The 18,334-nt window shown below is 54.7% G+C and overlaps 1 protein-coding gene across 2 annotated transcripts in view; it reads right to left on the bottom strand.

The window, feature by feature from the left end:
• Positions 1-6,841: 6,841 nt before the first annotated feature.
• The window catches only part of C8G (complement C8 gamma chain), an 18,901-nt gene continuing 7,408 nt past the window's right edge, over positions 6,842-18,334 (bottom strand). The window contains exons 3-7 of one of the 2 annotated variants that reach the window (XM_073314416.2): positions 17,274-17,344; positions 16,042-16,143; positions 14,908-15,009; positions 12,179-12,217; positions 6,842-8,995 (exon numbers count right to left, since the gene is read on the bottom strand). In XM_073314416.2, coding sequence (XP_073170517.1) covers positions 8,985-8,995; positions 12,179-12,217; positions 14,908-15,009; positions 16,042-16,143; positions 17,274-17,344 — 325 coding nt within the window. In that variant the 3' untranslated portion in view covers positions 6,842-8,984. Of the gene's footprint in view, positions 9,634-12,178; positions 12,218-14,907; positions 15,010-16,041; positions 16,144-17,273; positions 17,345-18,334 lie in introns of both variants that reach the window. The other variant, XM_073314415.2, reaches the window with a different exon arrangement.

The raw sequence follows: 18,334 nt of genomic DNA, 5'->3' as shown, positions 1-18,334 counted from the left end.
AAACCCCTTTTGCCAGGATAAGAGGTGCTATGGAGCAGCCCTCTTCATAAAGAGAAGACAGAGAGCCCTGAGGCTAATGCACAGTGCTGGAAGTCAGGACTCCTGGATTCTAATCCCAGTTTTGCTGCTAGCTGACTTTCTGACCTTCAGCAAGACCTGTGCCTCAGTTTCCCCATCTGTAGCACACAGGTTCTGCCAGGGAAGTGTGGGGGTAATGCATTTGTATTTGTGAAGCACTTTGAGATCCTTGCAGGGGAAGGGCTGTAAACGTGCAACATGTTCTTAACACAGGGACTTTCCTGAATACTAGTGCACCAGCACACCAGGAACGGGGGCTGTGCAAATGCTATAGACAAAGAGACCCTGCTAGAGTCCTGCCCTGCCCTGGCTGGGGCTTCCTCATCAACATGCTCCCAGCTCCCAAGCCCAGCCTCTCCCCACAGGTCCTTCCCTGCCAAGGGAATTTTATGTAAGGTGCCTGCTTTCGTAACAGCTGCTTTTTCTGCCCCAGGCTCCCTGCACACATTCCCCATGTCCAGCTGCGGCCGGTTTCTCCTGCAGAAAGAGGGGGCTTTATCCTTTATTAAAACAACACCAAAGCCAGGCAGGGCAGAGGAGTCCTGTGGAGGTGGAGGCAGAGTGGGGCTGGGGTCGCAGCCTTTCCCCACCCAGTATCCCACTGGACTGGAAAAACCTGTCCATAGAGACAGGCATCACAAGCCAGCCACATCTATTCCCATGGCCTCCATCCTGGCCACGGGAATAGAGTCTGGCAGCACACACGTTCCTGACTTCACTCTCAAAGCCCCACGAGGGGGGAGGATTAGCCACGTTGCACCCATTGCCGCTGTGTCAGAGGCCCCACTGCAGTTGGGGCTGTATGGGAACAGAGTGAGAGACAGGCCCTGCCCTGAAGCATTCACCGACTAACTAGACAAGACAAAGGGTGGGATTGTTATCCCCAGCTCATTGGTGGGGACTGGCGGTGCAGAGTGGGGATAGGACTTGCCCCAGGTCACCCAAGAGATCTGGGGCAGACCCAGGACAGGATCCCAGCTGTGTTGACTCTAAGCACAGATGGTGTCTGGAAACTGACACACCTACTCCTGACCTTGCGCTTGCAGGCTAGCGTCTGGTGTCATTTACCCCCATGAAATGTCATTGATTTCAGAAAGTGTGAAAGCAGCAATCGGACTGAAATCTCTGTTCCACTGCAGCACCATGTATTGGCTTCATGTGCACATGAATCAGATGTGCTGTTGCTTTTCACTGGCTGGGCTGAGACAGATAGGCTAAGGGACCTGAAATTAGCACTGCTAATAAAAGAGGATTTCTATTAGCTTAAGCAGCAGGGGTCTGTGGGTGAGGGGCAGAAGTACTGGGGTTCTAGGCTGAGCTCCCCAGATGGCTGTCACTTACAGCGTGTGGGTCCCCAGTAGGCTGAGCCCCTCAGAGCTCTCAGTGGTTTTGAATCCAATTGTTGAAGGCTTGTTGGTTTGGCATCAGATGTTGACTATCCAGAGTCTAGGCCCTGGTCCACACTAGCAGTTCAGGTCGAATTTAGCAGCGTTAAATCAATTTAACCCTGCACCCGTCCACACGATGAAGCCCTTTTTTTTCGACTTAAAGGGCTCTTAAAATTGATTTCTGTACTCCACCCCCGACAAGGGGATTAGCGCTTAAATCGGCCTTGCCGGGTTGAATTTGGGGTACTATGGACGCAATTAGACGGTATTGGCCTCCAGGAGCTATCCCAGAGTGCTCCATTGTGACCGCTCTGGACAGCACTCTCAACTCAGATGCACTGGCCAGGTAGACAGGAAAAGACCCGCAAACTTTTGAATTTCAATTTCCTGTTTGCATGGTCACCTGCAGCTTCCCACGCTGGCCAGAGCTCATCAGCAGAGGTGACCATGATGGAGTCCCAGAATCGCAAAAGAGCTCCAGCATGGACCGAACGGGAGGTATGGGATCTGATCGCTGTATGGGGAGAGGAATCCGTGCTATCAGAACTCTGTTCCAGTTTTCGAAATGCCAAAACATTTGTCAAAATCTCCCAGGGCATGAAGGACAGAGGCCATAACAGGGACCCGAAGCAATGCCACGTGAAACTTAAGGAGCTGAGGCAAGCCTACCAGAAAACCAGAGAGGCAAACGGCCGCTCTGGGTCAGAGCCCCAAACATGCCGCTTCTATGATGAGCTGCATGCCATTTTAGGGGGTTCAGCCACCACTACCCCAGCCGTGTTGTTTGACTCCTTCAGTGGAGATGGAGGCAACACAGAAGCAGGTTTTGGGGACGAGGAAGATGATGATGAAGTTGTAGATAGCTCACAGCAAGCAAGTGGAGAAACCGGTTTTCCCGACAGCCAGGAACTGTTTCTCACCCTGGACCTGGAGCCAGTACCCCCCGAACCCAACCAAGGCTGCCTCCTGGACCTGGCAGACGGAGAAGGGACCTCTGGTGAGTGTACCTTTTAAAATACTATACATGGTTTAAAAGCAAGCATGTGTAATGATTAATTTGCCCTGGCATTTGCGGCTCTCCTGGATGTACTCCTAAAGCCTTTGCAAAAGGTTTCTGGGGAGGGCAGCCTTATTCCGTCCACCATGGTAGGACACTTTACCACACCAGGCCAGTAGCACATACTCGGGAATCATTGTAGAACAAAGCATTGCAGTGTATGTTTGCTGGCGTTCAAACAACATCTGTTCTTTATCTCTCTGTGTTATCCTCAGGAGAGTGATATCATTCATGGTCACCTGGTTGAAATAGGGTGCTTTTCTTAAGGGGACATTCAGAGGTGCCCGTTCCTGCTGGGCTGTTTGCCTATGGCTGAACAGAAATGTTCCCCGCTGTTAGCCACGGGGAGGGGGGAGGGTCTAGCCACGGGGAGGGGGGAGGCAAAACGCGACCTTGGAATGAAAGCACATGTGCTGTGTATGTAATGTTAACAGCAAGGTTTACCATGAAAGAGTGTAGCCATTGTTCTAGAAAATGTGTCTTTTTAAATACCACTGTCTCTTTTTTTTTTCTCCACCAGCTGCCTGTGTTTCAAGGATCACAGGATCTTCTGCTTCCCAGAGGCTAGTGAAGATTAGAAGGCGAAAAAAACGCACTCGTGATGAAATGTTCTCTGAGCTCATGCTATCCTCCCACACTGACAAAGCACAGACGAATGTGTGGAGGCAGACAATGTCAGACAATGCAGACAATGCAGGAAAGCACAATATGACTGGGAGGAGAGGTGGCGGGCTGAAGAGAGTAAGTTGCGGGCTGAAGAGAGGGCTGAAGCTGAAAGGTGGTGGCAGCGTCATGAGAGGAGGCAGGATTCAATGCTGAGGCTGCTGGAGGATCAAACCAATATGCTCCAGTGTATGGTTGAGCTGCAGGAAAGGCAGCAGGAGCACAGACTGCCGCTACAGCCCCTGTGTAACCAACCGCCCTCCTCCCCAAGTTCCATAGCCTCCTCACCCAGACGCCCAAGAACGCAGTGGGGGGGCCTCCGGCCACCCAGCCACTCCACCCCAGAGGATTGCCCAAGCAACAGAAGGCTGGCATTCAATAGGTTTTAAAGTTTTAAACTTTTAAAGTGCTGTGTAGCCTGGTCCTTCCCTCCTCCACCACCCCTCCTGGGCTACCTTGGTAGTTATCCCCCTATTTGTGTGATGAATGAATAAAGAATGCATGAATGTGAAGCAACAATGACTTTATTGCCTCTAAAAGAAAAGGAGTACTTGTGGCACCTTAGAGACTAACCAATTTATTTGAGCATAAGCTTTCGTGAGCTACAGCTCACTTCATGGGATGCATACTGTGGAAAGTGTAGAAGATCTTTTTATATACACACAAAGCATGTATATAAAAAGATCTTCTACACTTTCCACAGTATGCATGCGATGAAGTGAGCTGTAGCTCACGAAAGCTTATGCTCAAATAAATTGGTTAGTCTCTAAGGTGCCACAAGTCCTCCTTTTCTTTTTGTGAATGCAGACTAACACGGCTGTTACTCTGAAACCTGTCTTTATTGCCTCTGCAAGTGGTGAACGAAGGGAGGAGGGGAGGGTGGTTAGCTTACAGGGAAATAGAGTGAACCAAGGGGCGGGGGATTTCATCAGGGAGAAACAAACAGAACTTTCACACCGTAGCCTGGCCAGTTATGAAACTGGTTTTCAAAGTTTCTCTGATGCGCACCGCACCCTCCTGTGCTCTTCTAACTGCCCTGGTGTCTGGCTGTGTGTAACCAGCAGCCAGGCGATTTGCCTCAACCTCCCACCCCGCCATTAACATCTTCCCCTTACTCTCACAGATATTGTGGAGCACACAGCAAGCAGTAATAACAGTGGGAATATTGGTTTCGCTGAGGTCTAAGTGAGTCAGTAAACTGCGCCAGCACGCCTTTAAATGTCCAAATGCACATTCTACCACCATTCTGCACTTGCTCAGCCTGTAGCTGAACAGCTCCTGACTACTGTCCAGGCTGCCTGTGTATGGCTTCATGAGCCATGGCATTAAGGGGTAGCTGGGTCCCCAAGGATAACTCTAGGCATTTCAACATCCCCAACAGTTATTTTCTGGTCTGGGAATAAAGTCCCTTCTTGCAGCTTTTGAAACAGACCAGAGTTCCTGAAGATGCGAGCGTCATGTACCTTTCCCGGCCATCCCACGTTGATGTTGGTGAAACGTCCCTTGTGACCCACCAGAGCTTGCAGCACTATCGAAAAGTCCCCCTTGCGGTTTATGTACTCGGCGGCTTGGTGCTCCGGTGCCAAGATAGGGATATGGGTTCCGTCTACGGCCGCACCACAGTTAGGGAATCCCATTGCAGCAAAGCCATCCACTATGACCTGCACATTTCCCAGGGTCACTACCCTTGATATCAGCAGATCTTTGATTGCGTTGGCTACTTGCATCACAGCAGCCCCCACAGTAGATTTGCCCACTCCAATTTGATTCCCGACTGACCGGTAGCTGTATGGCGTTGCAAGCTTCCACAGGGCTATTGCCACTTGTTTCTCAACTGTGAGGGCTGCTCTCATCTTGGTATTCTTGTGCCTCAGGGCAGGGGAAAGCAAGTCACAAAGTTCCATGAAAGTGCCCTTATACACGCGAAAGTTTCGCAACCACTGGGAATCATCCCAGACCTGCAACACTATGCGGTCCCACCAGTCTGTGCTTGTTTCCCAGGCCCAGAATCAGCATTCCACCGCATGAACCTGCCCCATTAGCACCATGATGTCCACATTGCCAGGGCCCGTGCTTGGAGAGAAGTCTGTGTCCATGTCCTCATCACTCACGTCACCGCACTGACGTCGCCTCCTCGCCTGGTATCGCTTTGCCAGGTTCTGGTGCTGCATATACTGCTGGATAAGGCATGTGGTGTTTAATGTGCTCCTAATTGCCAAAGTGATCTGAGCAGGTTCCATGCTTGCCGTGGTATGGCGTCTGCACAGGTAACTCAAGAAAAAAGGTGCAAAACGATTGTCTGCCCTTGCTTTCCCGGAGGGAGGGAGGGAGGGAACGGGGGCCTGACGATATGTACCCAGAACCACCCGCGACAATGTTTTAGCCCCATCAGGCACTGGGATTTCTACCCAGAATTCAAATGGGCAGCGGAGACTGCGGGAAAGCTACCCACAGTGCAATGCTCCGGAAGTCGACGGTTGCCGCGGTACTGTGGACACATTCCACTGACTACATGCACTTAGAGCATTTGTGTGGGGACACACACAATCGACTGTATAAAAACGCTATCTACAAAACCGATTTCTATAAATTCGACCTAATTTCGTAGTGTAGACATACCCTAGGTGAGTGAACTAGGTAGGTCACCTGTGAACAAGGGCCTGGCTTCATGTGAGGGGGGATTCAATGATGAGATTGACATTCATGTCTACAGCACCTTTCATCACGAAGGAGTCCAAAGTACCCATATTAGAATCACTGAATGACAGCCACCTCTGGGGAGGAGGGCACAGCAACATGATGCACATGTGGACAGAAAACAAAGCAAGCTGTAATTGTCTGAAACTGCAGGGGGAAGATTTGTGGGGTGTGGGCCAGGACACCAGGGCTAGCATCTTGACTCTCCAAAGGGTGTCGACAAGACATAGGTGCCTCTGCTGGCAGTGATCCTTCTGCTGCTGCGGGACAGTGGTGCCCAGCAGGACACGGGTCCCAGGCATTTTGCTCTACCAGGGCTGGAGCAGTGAGATGCCCAGGAGTTACTGCCAGCTGCCAGCTGAATGTGACTGCCTGACACATGGGAAGCAGGAACAATGAGCAGAGAACACAGTGGAAGGGTCAGTGGGGTTGCCTTACGTAAGCTCCCCCGATAAACAACATGTGTTAGGAATTTCAGACAAAAGATTGCAAAACCCCAGTGGTTGGGCGTGGGCGAAAACAGTACTGCTCCCCTGGGCCTCTCTGCAAACTACAAGCCCACCCTCCCAGCAGGGTCCTGTCAATCCCGGTGTCCACTCAGCAAAAGCACGGGGCTCATGCAGGGGCTTCTCTCCCTCCTGAACATTCCTGCCAGTCACCACTCTGCATGGCCTGGAAACATCCCAGCCCAGGCTGCACGGGATGAGCTCCCGACACGGCACACATCAAACTTGGCTCAGCCTTGCTAAGCAGGTATATTCCTCAACCCCAAGGTCTCTATCCCTGTCCACCTTTCAATCCCTCTTACAGAGCCAGCTCTGTGGGGAGTGACGCATACTGGTGTCAGAGTAGCAGCCGTGTTAGTCTGTATTGGCAAAAAGAAAAGGAGGACTCGTGGCACCTTAGAGACTAACATATTTATTTTAACAAATTTTAACAAATACATTTGTTAGTCTCTAAGGTGCCACAAGTCCTCCTTTTCTTTTCTTTTTGCGCATACTGGTCTGTCCTCTCACTCTCCCCCATCCCCCTCCTCGGCGCGTGGCCAGCCCGAGGTGTTTGGGAAGCCCCTGGCACATAGGGGAGCTAGTATCACTCAGTAGATAACAACAGCACAACTGGGGAACACAGTTCCAAGATGGTTTGCTTGCACCTGCCCTGCAGGACTGGAGCATGTGTAACCAGGTTGCAGTGCTGTCGTGTCATAGCTAGGTCCTGCCACACAGTAAACGGGACCAATGGGTGGGAGATTTGAGTTCTGTTCAGTGCATGCCCCTGGGCTCACTGAGCTGTGGCTTGTCCACGTGGGGAGTGTTTTGTAGATGATCATATGGACTTTTGCAGAATAACTAATCCAAAAGGAGTGGGTCCGTGCAGCCAGCCTTGACCCATCTCTCCCTGCATCAGCGCACAGCGTTCTGGGCAGGTGTCGCAGGGTGCGTTGTCCCACTGATGGGCGCTATTACTCTGGGATTCTTCTCGTAGTGGACTGTGGGATACCTTCACTGGAATTCTGGGACTTCGGGTCAAACTAGCCCGGTCAAGGGATCCCACTGTCTCTTTGGGGAGGAGGAGAAAGGCCTGGGCCGGAAGGGCACAGTGGCAAGTACGTGGGTGAGCATCTGGGACTGGAATTCAGCACTGGGTGAGCTGTAACTTCGGGCTGGCGACAAGGGACACAGGGATGGCGCCAAGTTGGGTGCAGGGGGGCAGGATGTGAGTGGCCCCGTCATGCTGAATGGGGCTGGTGCCTCCACGTGCAATGCTGGGTCTTCTCGGCTTGCCCTGCAGGCGGCTGGTGTCTCTGCGGAGGATGTGGCGCATGGCTGGTACTGCCCAAAGCAGCTGGTGCGGCTGTGGAGATGGCACGGAACAATTCGCTGCGTGTCTGCAGGAGATGCCCCGAGGGACTGGCACCTCTGTGGATCCAGTACAGTGGCGGAAGGGCTGCACATGTCTGGAGCCATGGCGCAGGGGACTGTGACACTTCAGGGGAGGGGGCTGCACGTGGCCAGCACCACAGTGGGATCTGCACACAGGGGAGGGGGCTGCACGTGGCCAGCACCACGGTGGGATCTGCACACAGGGGGAGGGGGCTGCACGTGGCCAGCACCACGGTGGGATCTGCACACAGGGGAGGGGGCTGCATGTGGCCAGCACCACGGTGGGATCTGCACACAGGGGAGGGGGCTGCATGTGGCCAGCACCCACAGTGCAAGGGGCTGCACCTGGTTGGCACCATGGTGGAGGGGGCTGCCTGCAGGGGAGGGGGCTGCACATGGCCAGCACTGCAGCCGTGGGTACAGGGCACCGGTCACATGCCTGGGGTTGCTGCGGATGCTCTGATCTAAGTGGCAGCAGGGGTCAGAGTGGTAGAGGGGTCTGTGCAGCGCACAGAGGCCCAGCTGGTTGGTTGAGTGGGGCCCTGATGCCAGGGGGTTTCTCCTTTCAGCTTCAGCCCCTTAGCATTTAACCCCGTGGGGGACTCTGACTGAATGGACGTGTGTCCCCGAGTCCCGGCCAGATCAGCTGTTCAAGACGTTGCTGGGAAAGCGCAGGGTGCCGCAGATCAGCCATGTTCAGGGACTGAAGCAGTGATAAGGGGACAGGGCTGGGGCTGGGACCCACAGAGCCAATGGGGCAAGGGGCAATGGAAACATCGCCAGCAAAGCGGATTGTTGAAGGGCTGCAGACTTGCTCATGCCTCCTGCCCCACAGGGTGAATGGCACTGAATGGCACAACGCTCCTGCAAGGAATATCCTGCTGGGGCAGCAGGAATAACTCTCACCACAGGAGCTAGAACTGTATGGGGCCCCTGCAGTGGAGAATCCCACCTGCCCAACCCTCCTGGCACACTTGTGTCCTTTCCCCATCTGCAAGGAGCACAGGGGCCTTCCCAGCCTGGCCAGCGTTTATTGTGGATTCCAGAGAAAGAGCGTGAGCTGGGCATCTGCTCCATGCCAGTCTGCACTGAGCCCAGCACAACGGGCACAGCCAGGCCCTGAGAAATTGACAGGGGCAGCGCACAGGAGGTGGAAGCTGAAGGGTTGCAGGGCCGTACTGCGTCAGTGTCAAGAGAGCAGGGCTTCCTCATGGGGGCTCACAGCCCATCTGGGGACAGCAACAAGAGCGAGCACCGAATCAGGTAAGAGGAGGGAGGCAGTAGCAGTGAGGGGCAACTTGGCAGGGGATCCCGCAGAAGGGCATGGGGGCAATGATGGATTAGCCACTGGGCCAACGGGGCCTGTGCCCAGGGGCCCTGGCCAATTTGGGGTCCCCAGAAAAATGGGTGCCCCTGTGCCCCGAACCGCTCTGCCTGCCTGGTACTCTTGCTGGCCGCACCCCAACCCCACTCCTTGGCAGGAGCACGGAAGGGGTTGGGGAGGACTGCAGGAGGAAGGGATGGGGAGCGGGCCCCACTGCTCTGGCGCAGGGCCCCACAAAACCCAAATCCGCCTTTGTGTGGTAGTATCATGTGGAAGAGACATGAGCCTGGGGAGTGAGGGGGAGCAAGGGCTGGGAGTGAACAAACACTAGGGTTAGGACTACAGAGGAGACCCCAATCCCACCCCTTCATCACTTCCTTGGCCCAGCATCCACCTGGAGCTCCCCAGCCCTGGCTGAATAACTGGGCCACAGAATTCACTGGCAGCTCCCGTGGCCAAGCCCCTGCGCTCAGTATGCCTGCAGACATGGCTGGTTGGCTCCCGCAGTCTCTGGCATTTCCCTCTTCACCTAAATCTTCGTTTCTGGAAAGCAAATAGAGAGGGGCTGAGGGGAGGGGCACCACCTGGGCACTGCCAAGGGCCGCAGGCACCTTCCACTGCCCTTCAGTCCGCTTTCCTCTGAAGAGATAAGGGACGTCCTTCAGAGCCAATGATGGGGACTGGAGAAATGCCTCCTTATCCCAAAACATTAATGAGAGGGGTATGAGCCCGCTGCCCTGGAATGGACCCCATTTCCCCCCTGCCAGGGAGCCCCCGTCCCATGTGATCCTGTCCCCCATACCCCAAGGAGCCCCACCTCTTCTGACCCTGTCCCCCAAGCCCCAGAGAGCCTCCCCATCTGACCCCATTCCCCACACCCCAAGGAGCCCCACCCCTTCTGACCCTGTCACCCATGCCCCAAGGAGCCCTCCCATCTGATCCCATCCCTCACACCCCAAGGAGCCCCACGCATCTGACCCTGTCCCCCATGCCCCAGGGAGCCCCTCGTGACATTCTATACCTTGGGGGCAGGGCCGCCCTTAGGATTTATGGGGCCTTATGCAGTATTATTAAACTGGTGCCCCTATGCTCCACTGAAGGCCGTCCCCAGCCAGCGCTGCTGACCCCAGTGTGTCGAGGGGGCACAGCCACCACCCCTGCCCGCGGACTCCCAACCCCCCACCTCCGCCATTGCTGACACACACGGAGCTTCATAGGCAGCAGATGCTGCGGCAGAGGCTCAAGGCCGGCTTCGCGCTGTCACATGGGGGCTGCACCTTGCCAGAGCCCACGGCCCTCCTGCAGCCCCTTGCCACCTGGCTCACCACAGCATTTTGGCAGGAAGTACCAAGCAGTAATAACAACAACAATAATGTGTGTGTGTGTGTGTGTGTGTGAGAGAGAGAGAGAGAGTGTGTTGGGGAGTGTGAGACTGTGTGTGTGTGACAATCTGTACTGGGGGACTGTGACTCTTGTATGTGGGTGTGAGAGCCAGTCTGTGTGAGAGAGACAGAGTGTGTGTGTGTTAGGGAGGTGTGAGAGACAGTGAGCGCACTGTCACTTTAAGTCTCCCTTGACTAACATGGAAGTTTCGCCCCTCCTGTCCTGGCCCTGGGCTGGAGACCCAGCGGTGCAGGCAGGCAGGGTCCAGGGCCGACTCCTCCGGGCGGTGGTGGGCCGGGGCCGGGGCCGGGCTGCTGAGGAGCGAGGGAGGGAGCAGGGGAGAAGCCCGCCGGCCCAGCGCAGGACAGGGGCCGGAGAAGGGAGGATTCCAGCCGCGGCCAGCGAGGGGAATGGGGCCCCAGATTTTCGGATGCCCTCTGCAGCCGTATATGCTGCTTATGCCAAAGGCCGGCCCTGCTTGGGGGAGAGTCCTGTAACCCCCATAGTCCTCATTTATACATAATTTTGATCTTGCATATAAAGCATGCCGTGTAAGGTATCAGGTATCTGCTGAATGCCGTTGTTCTATCTAAATCCGTGTATCATCAATGCATATGAAATTATATGAACTGTGTTGTATGGTTGTCACTAAAACACGCTGTGGTTTGGGAAGCGCCCAGATACTAGCTCTCCAGGGTCAATGACAAGGGAAGACGTGTGTGTGTGTGTGTGTGTGTGTGTGTTGCTTCACCTTGGGACTCAGCAACGCCCCCAGACATGCCTGGACTTGTGTTCTCCAAGCACATGGACTAAGGATGTAAAACAGAACACAGGGGCCCACTTCTGGGTCTTTCTCCTGCCCCCAATTTACAGGGCCGTCCCTAGATATTGTGGTGCCTTACACAGCCCCCCTGCAGGGGGGAAGGGGGCTGGCCCCATGCCTCTGCAGGGGGTTATCCCCAGGCCTCCGTGCGGGGCGGGGGGCTGCACCCAAGGTCTGTGGGGGGCAGGAGCAGGCTTGGGGGCACGGGGTAACCGCCCCCCAGCACGAGCTGGCGGAGCGGGTTGGGGCCGGGTCACTCCACTTCCTGCTACCCAGTGTTTGCAGGGCGCACCCAACTCCTGCTGCAGTCCCCCGCGGGCTGGGGAGGAGCAGGGGTGGGAAGAGGCGGGGCGGGGGGCGGCAGGAGTGGGGGCAGCTTTCCTGGCAGGCTCAGCCGGCCAGGGGATCAGGCTGGCCACTGGAGCAGCACGCAGCTGTGTAGGGCACCAGGAAATTTGGGGCAATTTGGTCCCCCAAATTTCCTGGTGCCCTGTGCAGCTGTGTAGTTTGCGTATGGGTAGGGACGGCCCTGCCACCTTATGCTGCAAGCAACAAGGACACTCTGAAGACTGAAGACTCCAACAGAGGAGACTGGCCCCCCATCTGACCCCATCCTCCATCCCAGTCAGCCCCCCCATCTGACCCCATCCCCAGGGAGTCCACTCAGACACCAGTTTGTGGTCTATGGGAGAGCTGCCTGAGGCTGGCATTAGATGACGGGAAGGAGACTTTTCCACTTCCTTCCCTCTGCCCTCCCCCTGGCCCCTCTCCCTGCTGAGCTGGGGCTGCACAATCCCATGCCACCCACTAGGCCTTGCAGGCTGATGGGGGACATGGGGGGCACTTGTCCTGCCGGCCGGGCCTTGGGGGGTTGTAACTCACCATCAAGCAGATGAAATTGATCTGTGGACTCACAGAACCCTGCAACAAAGGCCACATGTCAGTGTCCAGCACCCCACCTGTCCCCAAAGCACAGGGCGGGTCCACTGCCCCACGCCTTGCGCTGATGTGAACTGGCATCGCTGCATTGAAGTGAATGGATACCAGCTACACCCATTTACACCTGGCCCATGGATGTGAGGGGCATTGGGCTTTCATGTCAAGAGACCTGGTGTCAGCTGATATAGACCCCAAGGCAAAGTGCCAATGAGTTGTCCCTTGGCTCATGGGCACACATCCCTTACAACTTAGGCACACTCAGCAGCTCCTCTCCCCGGGAATCCCCAGGCTGGAGCAAATCCTGCTGTTTCCTGCCCACCCCTGCACTAGCGGGCCAGGGCTCCTTAGCCCACACCTCTCACAACCGCTCGCAGCAGCCTCTGGGCCCGCTCACCTGCTGCTGCTAAGAAATCATCGTGCCGCCCCATGCAGGCCTCGAGCACATCCTAAAAGGGCACAGTAGCTCAGGGCCATGGGACCTTGGGGGCTCTGCTTTACCAGCACCTCCTAAAATCTGCGTCCCAGCTCCCTGACCAGCTGCCCTGCCACAACCTCCTTCTGCTTCTGTCTGGAAAGATACCCACCAGCGATGACAAGTTCCCCAGTGCTCCCCACCCCATCTGAGTCTACACAGTGCCCCACAGAGCCTGCCCTGCTTTAGACTCGGAGCTCTGGCAACCTTCTGTTTGGCCAGGTCCAGCATGACCCTCACCGGGGCCTTTGGGTGCTACAGAAATAATGCTTTACAGGGTGTTTCTGGGCTTTGATGACTCCCAAGCTGCAGGTGGCCAAGCTAAGCTAAGCTGCTTTGGCAAGACAAGACAAAGGGGTGGGACGGGATGGTGGCGGAGCTGTGCCCTTAGCCAAGAACACCCTGCAAGAGCATTGGAGCAAACACCATTGTCCCTGGATCAAATGCACTGGGAGCTATTCCCCGGCTGGGAGTTAGGCCAGGGGGACAGCCATTCGGGCAGACTGCAGCACCAGGGGGTCCTCAAGCCCATCTTCATAGACTAACAGACTAAGGCCAGAAGGGATCATCCTTGTGATCATCTAGTCTGACCCACCGCTAATCACAGGCCACAGAACCTCACCCACCCACTCCTGTAATAGGCCCAGAACCTCTAGTTTGAAGCAGCAAATCACTCATGCCATAGGCGCAAACTCCGTGGGTGCTCCAGCCCTGGAGTACCCACGGAGAAAAATTAGCGGGTGCTCAGCATCCACTGGCTGCCAAGCTCCCCCTCTCCCACCCGCCCCCCCAGCACCTCTCCCCTGCTGGCGGCCCTGATGATCACTCCTCCTCCTCCCTCCTAACACCTCCTGCCCACCGTGAAGAGCTGTTTCACAGTGTGCAGTGCAGGTTGGCTTCAGGAGTGAGGGGGAGGAGCAAGGATGGGGGGCGCTCGGGGGAGGGGGAAGAACGAGGTGGGGAAGAGGCAGGGCGGGGGAGCAGGGGTGGGAAGAGGTGGGGCGGGGCCTTGGGGGAAGGAGTGTAGTGGGGTGGAGCGGGGTCGGAGCAGGGGCAGGAAGGGGTGGAGTGGGGGTGGGGCCTGGGTGGAAGCGGGGTCGAGCACCCTCCAGGTAGAGGGGAAGTTTGTGCCGATGACCCGTGCCCTAAGTTCCCTCTAAGCTGAGCGGCCGCACAGCAGGCTATCAAGGGCCGTTCAGGTGCATAGTGGGGAGAGGTGACTCTCGTCCAGCCCCAGAGCTGCCTCAGCCAGGGAGAGGCACCAATCATAAAATCATAGAAGATTAGGGTTGGAAGATAGGTCATCTAGTCCAATCCCCTGCTCAAAGCAGGACCAACCCCAACTAAATCATCCCAGCCAGGGGCTTGGTCAAGCCGGACTGTAAAAACCTCTAAGGATAGAGATTCCACCACCTCCCTAGGGAACCCATTCCACTGCTTCACCACCATCCTAGTGAAATAGTGTTTCCTAATAACCAACCTAGACCTCCCCCACTGCAACTTCAGACTCCTTGTTTGTCATCTGCCACCATTGAGAACAGCCGAGCTCCATCCTCTTTGGAACCCCCCTTCAGGTAGTTGAAGGCTGCTATCAAATCCCCCCTCATTCTTCTCTTCTGCAGACTAAATAACCCCAGTTCCCTCAGCCTCTCCTTGTAAGTCATGTGCACCAGCCCCCTAACCATTTTCATTGCCCTCCGCTGGACTCTTTCCAATTTGTCCACATCCCTTCTGTAGTGGGGGACCTAAACTGGATGCAATACTCCAGGTGTGGCCTCACCAGTGCCGAATAGAGGGGAATAATCACTTCCCTCGATCTGCCGCGGCGGGGAAAGACACTCTACCCCAGCCCCGGGCTGCTGTGGCGAGAAAGGGCTGGGGGGAGTCCTCTCTCCCCATCACAGTCCCAGGGCATCTCGCAACGCAACCCCCTCATCCCTGGCCCCACCCCAGAGCCTGCACCCCCAGCCAAAGCCCTCACCCCCGCCCGCATCGCAATCCTCTGCCCCATCCCTGAGCCCCCTCCCACACTCCGAACCCCTCGGCCCCACTCCCGCCACACATCACCTCCATATGAGTGCACATAACAAAATTCTTTCCACACATGAATATAAACATTAGAGGGAACATTGCCTGTGCCCCAGGCTGCAGAGGAAGATGAAACCCCCCCATTGCACTGAGCAGGATGACCAGAACTCACCGTAAGTGGGGAAGTAGTAGGTGAAGTCCTCGTTCAAGTTCATCTCTGTGATGCGCTGCTCGAATTTACCCATGATGGCGTCACTGACCCGGACGCTGCGTCCTTTGGGAGGGGTGAAATAAAGAGAATCCAATGGCAGGCACTGTGTTCGGCCCCAGGACAGCAGTGACTGTGGAGAGTGGGTCAGGAACCATTCTATGGAACATTTCTTGTCGGAAATGCCAATTTGTTGAAAGCGAAACTTTCCCAGTGAAAGGGGCAGTTTTGACAAACATTTCCACTCAGAAATTTTTTTTTGAAATTGTTGAAATGTTTCATTTTGATATTTTCTAAAGAAAACATTCCAGTTTCTCTGTTTCAAAGCAACTCTACATTTAGAGGTGTAAACTACTTATACTAAAGAAACCCACATTTTAAATAGTCAAAATTTAAATGAAACATTTTGAATGATGCAGTTGACATTTTTTTCTGATGTTTAGTTTGTGAACATTTTTGAGATTTCGATTTTTTATCTCTGTTCTGGATGGGGCCATTTTTCAACATTTCAAACATGTTTGTGGGGCAGGAAAAGCATTTCAAGCCCAGCTCTAGCCCTAGGCTGGTGATCTTCCATCCAGTGTCTGGAGCCACCAGACCAAATTCAGCCCTCACATGAGCAAGTGTGATTCCTACCGCACAATTGAGCCCAGCCTCAAACCAAGACATTTGCAGCCTCCAGGAAGCGTTGCTGCCACGTGAAATAGAATCAGTCCCAAAGCCCCACTGCCCTCACATTGTCCCACAGCAGAGCCCTACCCCTCTGGCACGGTGCCACCCCTATGTGTGGGGAGCAGCCGGAGCACAAACAGTGCTGGTTCTGGACCCCATGGCTATAGCCCTGAAATAGGAGGGAGCAGCCTGGAGGAAATGCCCTATGACACAAGCTGGGGCGCTGAGCAAAGTCACCCCAATCTAACCTGTAAGCAAACAAAACTTGGGGCAGCTTGTCTGGGCCCTACCCAATGAGGGCCACTAGTGCCCGCTGGGTCCAAACATTCCCCCCAGTCTGTCTGCCCCACTGTGCCTCAGTGCCCCTCCATGGGGAGGCAATTCCCCAGGGAAGCTAATGGCAAGGCCATGAGTCTGCACACCCACCATAGAGCTTGATGGAGATCTTCCGGAGCTTCTGGTAGTACAGGATGGCGTAGCTGTTGTAGTCTGTCTCCCCCACCACCACATCCACATTGCTGCCACGGCCTAGGAGCCAAAGCCATGGGATAGCAAATTATGGACTGGTCTCATGATAGTGTGTAGAGACCCCGGGCAGGGATCAGGGACCAGGGCACCATTGTGCTAGACTCTGTACTAACTGCAGTGACACTAGCTAGACAACGAAGGCTGGCCAGAGAAAGAAAGGGTGGTTCAGTGGTTATGGCATGTGCCTAGGACTCAGGACACGTGGCGTTGAGTCGCCGCTCCACCCTGTGCTTTGTGGGTGCCCTTGCACAATACAAGTTAGAGGCCTAAGTACTTTAAAACCCTGGTCCTCAGCCTGTCTGTGCCTCAGTTCCCCATCTGTACAATGGGGTAATAGCCCAGCCCTGCCCCCCAGGGGTGTGTGAGGAGAAATACATGAAGGACTGTTGCAGAGTTGTTGTAGCTGTGTTGGTCCCAGTGTATGAGAGAGACAAGGTTGGGGAGGTGATTTATTGAACCAGCATCTGGTGGTGGAAGGGACAAGCTTGCGAGCTTCACAAGAAGAGCTCTGTGGAGCTCGAAAGCTTGTCCGGATAAGCCCATCAGTGGATGGAGGATATGGCCATCAGTGGCTATTAGCCAAGATGGTCAGGGACACAACTCCATGTTGTGGCTGTCCCTAAGCCTCTGACTGCCAGAAGCTGGGAGTGGACGACAGGACGACTCAATGATTGTTCTGTTCATTCCTTCTGAAGCACCTGGCATTGGCCATTGTCGAAAGACAGGACACTGGGTTAGATGGACCACTGGTCTGACCCAGTATGGCCATTCTTAGGTTCTAATATGAGCTACCACCTTGTCTCTTCCATTACAGATTGTGAGATGTTCACATACTATGCTGATGGGGGCCAGAGAATTAACACGGGCCTCTCCACCCACAAGCTATGCCCTGATCATCAGCTGGAGTCCCTACGGGAGCAAACATCAATAGAAGGTCAAACAACAGCTTGGCGAAGCAGAATTGCCCCATGCTCACCAGCCTCCATATTTCCTGCCATGCTAATAACGGGCAGATCTGGGAGCTCAACCAGCTCGTGCCTTGTCGCTAGCTTTGTTGTTTCAAAGTCCTGCCTAGGAACACGCCAAACACACCCCACACTAACCTCCTCCAGCCCCAGCTCCTCACTCACCTTTCAGGAGGAATCGCCCCTTGGCCTTGGTGGAGCAGTATTGCTGCTTAATCTCCCAGCATGCTCCATCTCTGCGCATGTCAAGGGAGAAAGACAGCATGTGTGTTAGATTCCTCCGACCCAGCCAGAGAAAAGCCACCGCTTGGCAAGGACCCATCAAAGAGCAAAGGTTTCAGATGTGATGCATTCCACTTTCGTGGCTGCACCTTGCTGCTGTTTTCTTTATTGCCCTGGTTTACGTATTACTCATTTGCTGGTGTTATTTTTACATGCTCAGAATGAGTTACAGGGAGAGGTCAATGCAGGGGGCACAGTTTGTGTTCTAATATTGACTCAGCGCTGCGGGAGCTTGGGTAAGTTACATGGGCCAGAGTTTCATCTGGGTGCTGAGCTCTTTGGAAAATGTGTCTGTGTCACAGTGGGAACTGCTGGGGGCTGAGCTCTTGAAAACTCTGGCCCTGAGTTCTGAAATCTGGCCACACTGACCTCGAAGTTAGTTCCCTCCACCCTGGGTGCCCAGCTTTAGACACCCAGGTATCTAATATCAGACACCTAAAACTCACCCAAAGTGAGGATGTGCCTGATCTGTAAACAGAGGCTGATAAGCCTCCCCCACCTTGCGAAAGGCCTCATGGGCTATGGAGGCAGCCGTGCAATGAAGTATTAATATGAAACATTGTTACGTTCCTCCTTTCTAAGTGCGTAGAGCACTGGGCTGGGACTCAGGAGACCTGGGGTCTGCTGCTGGCCTGTTGCGTGACTCTGGGCAACTCATTTCCCCACTCTGTGCCTCAGTTTCCCCCACTTGTACAATGGGGATAATGATACTGACCTTCTTTGGAAAGTACTTTGAGCTCCATGGATGACAAGTGCTAGATGGCAGTGAGGTGGTATTACCTACCTGTCAGCATTACCCACACGCTGTGGGCAGCCTTCATTTAAACAATGGAACTGAAAGTGCCAAGAAATGTGGGTTGCTGAAGCAGCCATTATTCTGACACTCCTTAAGGGGTGAGGAAGGGGGCTGGGCTAGGTGTCTGGTGACAGTTTAGGCGAAGAGA

The sequence above is a fragment of the Lepidochelys kempii genome, chromosome 16 (assembly GCF_965140285.1).
Source record: "Lepidochelys kempii isolate rLepKem1 chromosome 16, rLepKem1.hap1, whole genome shotgun sequence".
NCBI lineage: Eukaryota > Metazoa > Chordata > Testudines > Cheloniidae > Lepidochelys > Lepidochelys kempii.
This window is presented reverse-complemented; position numbering and strand designations above follow the sequence as displayed.